We start from the raw sequence: 11,083 nt of genomic DNA on the forward strand, positions 1-11,083 counted from the left end.
AGAGAAATACTTGTAAATCCTTTGTTCTTTTTGTGGTTGGCAGCTGGGGCCCAGTGCTGGAATCTTGTAATCATTTCTCTGCCATATTTAGATTAAAGTGTTCAAGTCTAACTCTGTATTTATGTCATCCTTGGAGGGTGTTTTATTTTGGTGAGCTGCTAATAGGAAATAATCTAACCGGAGGGGAAGATAATGTGTCTGCACAAGGTCTGAGTGTGTGTGTGTGTGTGTGTGTATGAATAGAGCCCAGTGCTGGCTTTTCCCTATATACAAATGAAGACCTGCAAATTCATAAGGTTTATATTAGGGGTCCAACTTCCTAACAGAAAGTAGGTTTAAGCTATAGTAGATAATCCTGTTCAGGAACACTTTTTATAATACTGCCAGTAAAAACTCTAACCAATCACTGCTCTTCGCACCGAAGCAGGGATTTGTCATAGTTTTGTTCCTGCTCTCACTCCCCTCTATCCCTCAAGTTCTGGGCGTATCATCTTATCTATTGGTTTTTCCATATGCCATCATTCTGACGCAATTCGTGTAACGCCAATGTGTGCGCCCATTCCTTGTTAGTTCACTCAACCAATCACCTCGGGGAAGGTCTGAGACAAGAGCCAATAGTTACCCTTGCAGGGTATCACCTGATGTGGGTGAGCAAGTGAACAGAAACAATGGGCCCCAGCATGCATGTTCTCACAGGAGAACATCAGCTGGCAAATAGAGTGCAGATAAGAGGTGAGGTACAGCCCCAGAACCCAATTCACACTACTCTCCACCCAAACTTTAATTATAAAAAACATTCCTTGTTAGTTTCTGCTTGCTGGCTGTGCATGTACACTTCTAATGTTAATGGATTTGGTTAGCTTAGCGGTTAGCTGCTCCGCTGCTCTCATCGAGACTTGCCTGAGAGTCACAAAAAGCAAACCACGTTCATGTTTATGAGAAGAAGAGGAAGGACTCAGTAGAAAGAAACAAGACCAAGAGATTTTTTCATGCAATCCCCCTGAAGAGTGGAAGAGTAAGGTAAGACAGTCTCATGCATGTGCAAATATTCAAAAAGGGACTTGGGGAAACTTCTGGAAAAATCAAATTTAAACCCACTGTCAAAGGTCACACCAATGTGTTCTTGCAAATAAATAAGAACAAGAATGAAGATAAGAAAACAACACTGTTGCAACTGTGTTGAAGATAATATTGTTCAATTATATTAAGCTGGATGGCCGTTCAAGGCCGTTCTGAGTCAGACAAGGAGGCAACCAGTCAATGCCAACTCTGGAGGAGCTGCAGCCCAGGTCAATAATCTTGTTAGGATAACTATTAATTCTGCACTCTGCTCAAATCAGGCCTTTATGAAAGGTGGGGAATGAGGAAAGCGATTGTTGTAGAAAAGTCACAAGGTGTTCCTTCTTGGTTTTGCTGCAGGCCATGTATGGCATATAGAAAGCAGAAGATGTTGTGATCAGAAAAACCCAAAATGAAACTCTCTGGCCTGCATGTAAAACGGCGTGTGTGGCAGAAAACTATCCCTTCAAAACATTGTGAATAGACCCTCCCTACAGTGAAAAATGACGGCAGTATTTGAGTTGTGGGAAAGCTTTTCTTCAGCAGATACAGGGAAACTGGTAAAAGTTGATGGGAAGATGGTTTAAGAAAATAACGGAGCAATCCTAGGACAAAAGCTGTTTAAGACTTAAGACTACATGGAGGTTCAGTTTACACCAGAATAATATCCTTAAATATTTGTGCATATTTGTTTCTGTTTTTTTTTTTTTTAAAACAGCTGGGAGAAGACATCTTTACACACAGCCAGAGCTAGAGAGGTTTAACATGTTAGAACAGCCCAGTCCAAGCCTACATCTAATTGAAAATCTGTAGTTATACTTAAACCGACTTTCTCCTCTTTGTGCATGCACTTATTCTCAGGTAATAGTAATCAGGATGTTACTGATGTGGTATATGATACACGTGAAGTGTGTTTTAACTTCAGACGTTTAAAAAAGAAAGTATCCTCTCTCTAAAAATCTAAAAAAAAATTCACAATCGCATGCAACCTCTTGCCAGATCATGATCAATGTTCTCAGTGCTGTTTCCAACCCTTGGGATCTAAATACTTTTCCTGCCATTGCCATTGTGATTACAGCTTAGTAGACGTACCCCGACCGCTAGGCAAAGCGAGAGGTCATTGGAGCCACCCTGTTCCTTTGTGCTCAGGCACATGGAAGAGGAAAACCTGCAAAGTTCATATGTCACACATAAAAGGAACAATAAAATATTCTGCTTACTCTCACTGGGGTAGCATGAAATACTGGCTGCATGTCAGAGTACCAGAGCTACAACTCTACTGCTGAATTTTGGTGTTTTAAAGATTACAAGCTTAATAGTCAGAGCCGGCTACTGTGGTTGGGCAGCAGCTGTTGACACCGCATGAACAGGTAAATAAACTGCCTTTGACAAAAAAAAAAGGGCTTTTGAACTTTGATGTTTTTCATTTAGTCCGGCCCTACTGGAACTTACCAAGGGACTTTTTCTGCTTTGTTTTTGTTTTTGTAATACCCGATTGTGGCCTTCTACTTAAACAGGCTAAAGTCCTTCCTGTCTAGACTGGACAACGGGTCAGATCCAGGTTACACTCGTCACCAGTTTGTTTCACACTCATTTAGTGACGCATTGAGTAAAAACTCTGTGCTTTAATTTGTTGGTAACCCCTGGTTCTTTTACTATAAATTATGTAATCAAGACTGATAATACCCATACGTCACAGCTAATTGCTGTAAGGAGATTTAAACCTAATGTATTTTAAAAGGATATGGATATGGAGCACATCATTTCAAGTGCTTTGTCCATTACATTGGCTCACAGTGTACCTACACCTGGAAGAAGGCTAAGAATACCCACATCCAGAGAGGGAAATTTATGCCAATTGGTGCTTGCAATGGGTTGGCAATCAGTCTCTGCCTCAAGCAGATAAATAAATATCTATATAGCCAGGGCTCCATCCGAAAACGTCTAATTATAGCTCCTTGCTCCTGTTCCTTGACCCTTCATGGGGTCAATGGTAAAAACATTATTGTGGGGAGGAAAGGCGCTTTGGACTGCGGTGCCAATTTCAGAAATGCACATAGATGATTCTAGTCAAATCCGGGCCTACAGCTTTCCGAAAAAGAACAACAAAATGTGCGCTCTCTTCTCTCCGGACATTTCCGTTAATTTCCGCAAGGTGGGCTGTGCTTACATGTCATGTCACACGAAGGATTGTGGGATTCCTTATAGCTCCTCAGCGTCTGTAAGGGACATTACAAGGTTCCTGTGCAAAATGGGCTTTGAGAGGAAGCATACAGGCTCCCTTTCCTACCTCCTTCGTTACTGACTGCACTATTCGGACAGCACTTTCACTTTGGTGAGTCCTTGCCCAAAAGACGTATTTGGGTGGAGCCTAGGTGTATTGTTCCTGAGCGATGGATGGATGGATGGATGGATGGATGGATGGATGGATGGATGGATGGATGGATGGATGGATGGATGGATGGATTGATTGCCCCATAAGAGAGACTTGAGCCAAAATGCAAACCTGTTGATTTACTAGTTCATCTGGATTCTAACTTTCACCTATGGTTATGAGATGTGGACCATGAGCAAAAGAACAAGATCCAGATTGATAAGCGGTTCATATTAGCTTCCACTGTTGGCTGGTCTTACTCAGCCTTAGAGATAAGGTGAGGGGCTCAGTCAACCAGTCGACCTCGGAGTAGAGCCCCTTGGAGTTTGAGCACATAAAGCAGGGACCAGATATCAGGAAAGGACGCTGAACTTTCAAGTTATTATTTAGAAGGATATGCGCGATTTAAAATGTACATATAAATAGAATACACATTTTTCATAAGGACTTATTGTACAACTTTTATTTCAAACGTTCACATTTCACACATTTCATTTTTCAAAAATGTATAAAAATAAAAAGGTTGAAGTATTATCTTGTATATTATATCCTTATCTCGTTGCATAAGTCAAACAACTACTTTGACTTTTTTTAAAACCATTTACAGTTTTAAATCAATATTTAGTTTTCTTTTTGTAAAACAGCAAAAGCACAAAGGAAGAAAAACTACAAGCTTATGTTTTGGAAATTGTCTGTGTTATTTTCCAATCAGAAACAAATGTTCTTGAATGAATGAATGAATGAAAATAATATTAAATCTTTATTTACCAGGGTAATAAATGATTATAGCCTTTATAGGACAACTTTATAAGGCAAGTAAAGTATAGTAGTGCACCAAAAGCCACCTTTTTTTATTTATTAAAACTAAAACTTAGATAAGGTATGAATGCCTATTCAATATTCTTCTCCTTCATCTTCCTCTCCAAAGCTATCAGCTCCAACCTCCTCATAATCTTTCTCTAGAGCTGCCATATCCTCTCTGGCTTCAGAGAATTCACCCTCTTCCATCCCTTCGCCTACATACCAGTGAACAAAGGCCCGCTTGTTGTACATCAAATCAAACTTGTGGTTAAGCCGAGCCCAGGCATCTGCAATAGCCGTGGTGTTGCTCAGCATGCACACAGCCCTTTGGACCTTGGCCAGGTCTCCCCCAGGAACCACAGTGGGTGGCTGGTAGTTGATGCCCACTTTGAAACCAGTTGGGCACCAGTCCACAAACTGGATCGATCGCTTTGTTTTGATGGCAGCGATTGCGGCATTGACGTCTTTGGGCACGACGTCGCCACGATACAGAAGACAGCAAGCCATGTACTTGCCGAGGCGGGGGTCACATTTAACCATCTGATTGGCAGGCTCAAAGCAGGAGTTTGTGATCTCAGACACAGTGAGCTGCTCGTGGTGCGCCTTCTCGGCGGAGATCACCGGAGCGTACGTGGCCAGAGGGAAGTGGATGCGAGGATACGGCACCAAGTTGGTCTGGAACTCCGTCAGATCCACATTCAGGGCCCCATCGAAACGAAGAGAGGCGGTAATAGAGGACACGATCTGACTGATCAGCCTGTTCAGGTTGGTGTAGGTGGGACGCTCGATGCCAAGGTTTCTGCGGCAGATATCGTAGATTGCCTCGTTGTCCACCATAAAGGAGCAGTCAGAGTGCTCCAGGGTGGTGTGGGTGGTCAGGACGGAGTTGTAAGGCTCTACCACAGCAGTGGACACCTGAGGAGCTGGATAAATTGAAAACTCCAGTTTGGACTTCTTGCCGTAGTCCAGAGAAAGACGCTCCATAAGCAGGGAGGTAAACCCAGAGCCGGTTCCTCCACCAAAGCTGTGAAAAACCAGGAAGCCCTGAAGGCCTGTGCACTGGTCAGACTGGGGACCAAAGGAAAACACATAAAATTTTTTAGTTACATCTCATTCCACAAGCACAATAAATTCAATTGCCGAAATTGTCACCATTCTGCGGATCCTGTCCGTGACCAGGTCGATGATCTCCTTTCCAATGGTGTAGTGTCCACGGGCGTAGTTGTTGGCAGCATCTTCCTTGCCAGTGATCAGCTGCTCAGGGTGAAACAGCTGGCGGTAGGTTCCAGTGCGCACTTCATCTAAAGACAAGACACTCAATTAGGTTTATGAACATTTTTGCCTTTTATTCCCTGACAGATTTGAGGGTCTTTCCTACCAATGACAGAGGGCTCGAGATCTACAAAAATAGCTCTGGGGACGTGCTTCCCATTTCCGGTCTCATTGAAGAACGTATTGAAAGAGTCATCTCCTCCTCCGATGGTCTTGTCACTGGGCATCTGTCCATCCGGCTGTATCCCATGCTCCAGGCAGTAGAGCTCCCAGCAGGCATTACCAATCTGGGCACCGGCCTGTCCTATGTGTACAGAGATGCACTCGCGCTGTGGTGCCGGAGGAAAGAAGAAACAATCATCTTGATGCAATCTTTTTTTATAATCAAGACGTTCAAAATACAAGAAACAAGCAACCGAAAACTTTGTGCTGTCCCATTTTATTCCAACAAATTACATCTCAAGGCCATAAATCACATGCTATTTACCTACCAGAGCAACAAGATAAGGACTCTTTTGTTAACAGATACCAGCATCTGATGACTACGGTCATTTGACTAGTCAAACTAGAACCTTGGAAATGAACATGTAAATAGGTTTCCAGTTATTAAGTCAGATAACAGAAGCCCTTGTGCGAACAGAATCCCATTTAAATACAGTTCAGTGGCTGAAGAAGGCACAAGTGGGGCTGATTAAAGACAAGCAAGAACGCAGCTTCTCTGCCAATATGAGAAGAAGGCCCATGGTGTTTTAGTAAGCAAGTTTGGTTAAAGTACACAAAACACACACACAGTTTCAGTTCCCACGAGGCTCCTTACATTTTGTTCTAAAAGAAAGAAATTGTTATACTTGAAAAAACACTTTCATGACTCAGCAGTGACCTGTTCCTGTGCTAGTTTTGTTAGATTAAGTTAGTAGTTTGCTACAAATTATGCTGAACATTAATGCTTCATTGTACTCACCATGTTTCTTGAAGTTGAGAGTTTGAGGTTGGGGAAGAAGAAAGAGCAACAAAGTTCTCCCCCACTGACAGCTAAGAGTCTTGTGAAAGAAGAAACTAATGAGCGCAGGTAGGACGGCACTATTTATATTCATTTGACAGTAGAAGTGCCCACTTTACTCTGATTGGTTAGGTGTCAAGCAACACACTTTCCTATTGGTTGAAAATGAAACTAATATTTGACTTCCTGAAACTCCCCCAGCTTCTGCTGAAAAGAATTAAAATGGACATAGGAGAGTTTACTTTCAACTATCTTAGCTGAATAGTATTGTTCTGAATAAATTAAATTCAAAATATCTTCAAAATAACGGGCATGAAATACTCTTTTGTGATAATTTAAAAAATAAAGCAGAAATGGAATAAATTCATTTATCTATATCCTTTTTTCTCCTTATCATGTCCAGCTTCATGGTAACAGAATGATGCTCTGGCCTGGAGGTTTTTTTTAAGTATAACGAATCCCTTGATGCACAAACTTTAATGATTTATTTTATTGCTGGAAAGGTGTTATGTACAAACTGATACCAATCATGACAGAGGAAGATGGGAAGAGGAATAACAAGGACAGGGTAAAAGAAAGCGAGAGAGGACAGAGACACAAAGAAGATAGATTCACCAACCTGCTGCTACTCAAAGTCCTCCTATGACCACCATAGGAAAACCAGGAAAAGACAACCACAAACACCTGCAAAGAGACAAAACTAACAAAAAATGCAAACAAATAAAAAAAAACCTCAGTAACAACACTAGCAGCAATGATGTGAAACAAAACTCTTAATACTAATGGAGAAGACTACAGCTACTGTATTATGAGAGTACAAATGGGTGTGTGTGTGTGTGTGTGTGTGTGTGTGTGTGTGTGTGTGTGTTTGTGTGTGTGTGTGTGCGTGCGCGCGTGTGCATGTGTGGGTGTATGTGGGAATATGCAAAATATGTAGTGTAGACCTTTCATGAATTGCGCTCATTGACAGGTGCAGAGAGCCACCGCCATCCCCCTCCTGGGATCAGAACCAAACAGAGAGGAACCCGAGACCTTGGCCTACCAGCCCCACACCTGACTCAATCCCCAAGTGTGAGTCAGGTGTGGAATCCAGAGTCCCGCATACCCAAGCCCAACCACTCCAACCATCCCCTGCTCTGCCAAAACTCAACCCTCACTAAATGAATACCAACATTTTATTGCTTAACCTGCACAACAGCTAAACGGTGGACCAAACCCCCTATAACTGTGACCCAGACCCAGACTTTGATTTTTAAGGCTGAAACAAAAAATAAATTAATACAATACATAAATGATTACACAAACATGAAAGACAAATGTTGTTAACTTAGTGATGAATTAACATAAAATATGATTTCCCCATCTGATTATTTTGTATTTGAAATAGACATGTATTAGCTATTTATTTTACACCTTTTTATCCATTGAATTGTGGCACTTGGGGCCGTGGATATGCTCTGTTGGAGGTCACTAATGTGACGTGTTTAGGTTTAAACTCCAAATTCTAGCTGCAAAATTTTCACTCTGACAAATGGTTGTGAAACTGCAGAGTTCAGGAGTTTTTTTTATCATCTTCCTTTTACTGGAGAGCCGCTCCTCTTATTATCCTGAACTTACTCACCTGGTGCACTTGTTCCAGCCTAACAATCACCCTTTTTTTATAATATCCAGACCAAAACAGCAGCATCATATCTATACAAGGGGCTGTCCTTTGGACAGACAGGGGTTATACTAAATATAAACAACAATGGTACAAACATTCAGAGATTTTATTAAAAATAATGATTTCTTAACATCTTTTTTCCCCTCACTAAGTAAATGAACTCAACCTTTTTTTCCAACATTTTTGCAAATGAGAGAATACTGCAAAAAAATAATTTATTTTAACTATGAAACAGTCTGTATTGTTATTAGATTTTTTTTTTACACCTTTGCCAAATACTCCCTATGAAATGACAGAAGATGCGCCGACAGTGTGTGCGCTTTGTCTCATATTGTGAGACACTGAAGACAGAGCCGGTGGATATAACGCTTCACAACTTAGACTTAGACAAACTTTATTGTCATTTTGAATGCAGAGTGCATACAAAACGAAAATTTGTTGCATACAGTGTAAAACAATGTAATGAGATTGCAACTGAGATAAAAAAAACATTACATTATAAAGTGCTGCATAAGAATGATAAGAATGTAACAGTGCAGGAGAAAAAAAACAGTTTTTTGTCAAGAAAGTGTGCAGAAGAATGTTCAACCATGTTTGTAGTGCAAAAATAATGGTGCAAAAAGGCATTAATTTTAAAAGTTCAATGTTGGCAGTGCAACATAATAATGGTGCAAAATGCAGTAAACGTTCAGTTGTGTATGTTTAAATTTAAATTGTTCAGCAACGTTGGCAGTGCAAAATAATGATGCGAAATCACCATAAAGTTCAGTTCTGTCCATTTGTGATGCAGAGTCCAGTTTAGAGTTCAACAGTGTGATTGCAAAACCTGGTGGACCTGAGGGCAGCAGGGAGAACAGTCCATGGTGGGGGTGTGAGGGGTCTCTGATGATGTTATGGGCTCGGGATGCACAGCACTGGGAAGAAATGTCCTTAATGGAGGGAAGAGGAGCCGCGATGATCCTCTCTGCTGTCCTCACCACTCTCCTCACGTTCTTCCAGTCAGAGACGCTGCAGCCTGCACACCACACAGAGAGACAGAATGCTCTTTTTGGTGCTTCTGTAGAAGGTCTTGAGGATGGGCGGGGTCAGGTGGGCTCTCTTTATCCTCCACAGGAAGTACAAGCACTTCTGTGCCCCCTTCACCAGTGACGTGGTGTTCACAGACCAAGTGAAGTTGTCCATGACGCACACCCCCAGGAACTTGGTGCTGCTGACCACCTCCACATCTGAGCTGTTGATGAGAAGTGGAGCGTGGTGAGGCCCGGTTTTTCCTGAAGTCGACCTTGATCTCCTTCGTCTTCTCCACGTTCAGGATCAGGCTGTTGTCTCTGCACCAGTCCACCAGCTGCTCCACCTCCTCTTTGTAGTTCCGGTCGTTGTCGTCTCTGATCAGGCCCACCACCGTTGTGTCGTCTGCAAACTTCACGATGTGCTTGGTGGTGAACCTGGGGACGCAGTCGTGTGTCATCAGAGTGAACAGCAGAGGGCTCAAGATGGATGTTGGCTAGACAGAGATCTTTAGCAATTACTTGAGTACAATCACTCTAGATATCTAGAGTCCTGATCCCTTTGTTTAAAAGAGTCATGTCATGCAAAATCCCCTTTTTTAGCCCTTATATACATTTTGTTGAGCACTTAAGAGTCTGTAGGAATACAGAAAAATTTAACGTTGTCTCTCCAGGTACAGCATAGATATCTTTATATCCTGTTTGGCTCATATTTCTCAAGGTGTTATTTTTTTTTTCATTTCCTTTTTTTTTTTTTTGAAAAATTATGTCACATTATTGGCTGTGGAGCTGCTAAACAAGGTCGTGGACTTCTGGCTAAACAATATCACGAATATGCGTTTTTATTCTTTGCTGCAATTTTACAGTCCAAGCTGAAGAATGCCAAAGTACAAGTGGATATTTAAAAGTGCTCAGTTGTTGTGTGTATTAACCTACACAATTCATTACACCATACCCCAGCATAAAACAAAAATGACCAAATGGGTTGGAGCGCTCTATGAACTGGGGGGCAGGGTGTGAAGTGGCTTATTTGCATTTAAAGAGACCGCACCAAAACCAGTTGCTCTTAGTGGCACCTCAGAACAGGTGGACACTCAGATGAGACTGTCCACCTCAGTCTCATCTGATCAAGGCAGGTTATTGTTAAAGTCCAAGTAAATTCTTAGAAACCCAACATGAACAGGACTTTTTTTCTGACACGGCTCCCTGTTATGAGTCTTATCATCCTGTTCAAGGATGCTAAAATAAATGTGCCTCTATGTGAAATCATAGTTGTACCTTAAGGGAACAGGAAGTTGCTGATTAATTTGGAATTAACAGTTTGAGTAATGTAAAATAGTAAAGCATAGAATCTCTCTGTTCTGTCAACATTAATTTTAAAGGGACTGTTAGGGCCATGTGTTTGTTAAAAACAATTATTTCTTGACATGGAATTAAAGCTACCATGACTAAAGATTGTTTTTTTCCCCCCACAGCATTCAGGCTATGGGTATTCGCTCACAGTAAAAAATTATTGTAACCTTTCTGTAAATCAGTCAGTTTTTACTGCAAAAAACATCCATTTAGTATGGAAAGTAAGTAAGTCATTCAATAGGTAGGGCATTTTATCTAGTAATCCTGATTAATTTGTATCCGTAGCACACAATAGGGGGTTTTCAGCTGACGTCACGCTCACGTGACTACTCAGCGCGTCTGCCATATTGGGTGGCAGTCGTTTCGCACCGTTGACCTGCATTGTATGACGCCTTAGGCAGTATTGGAAGTGAACAATGGGGAAAACGTGTTTAATGGTTGGTTGCACGGCCCGTGGAGGTGGAGATCAACGCTCTTTCTATCGCCTACTAGCCGTAATAGTGAATCAGTGTAAAAAAAAAAACAGCTGTCTGAACAACGCCGTCACCCATGGC

General features: G+C 41.7%; 1 protein-coding gene across 1 annotated transcript; it reads right to left on the reverse strand.

The window, feature by feature from the left end:
- Window positions 1-4,099: 4,099 nt before the first annotated feature.
- LOC105927881 (tubulin alpha-1C chain) lies at window positions 4,100-5,833 on the reverse strand. The gene is made up of 3 exons (XM_012864848.3): window positions 5,613-5,833; window positions 5,387-5,535; window positions 4,100-5,302 (listed from the first exon to the last, which is right to left on the reverse strand). Exons 1-3 carry the CDS (start codon window positions 5,731-5,733, stop codon window positions 4,328-4,330), a joined length of 1,245 nt encoding a protein of 414 aa, XP_012720302.2. The 5' UTR covers window positions 5,734-5,833; the 3' UTR covers window positions 4,100-4,327.
- Between the last annotated feature and the right edge of the window lie 5,250 nt (window positions 5,834-11,083).

This window comes from Fundulus heteroclitus, chromosome 9 (genome assembly GCF_011125445.2).
Source record: "Fundulus heteroclitus isolate FHET01 chromosome 9, MU-UCD_Fhet_4.1, whole genome shotgun sequence".
Lineage (NCBI taxonomy): Eukaryota > Metazoa > Chordata > Actinopteri > Cyprinodontiformes > Fundulidae > Fundulus > Fundulus heteroclitus.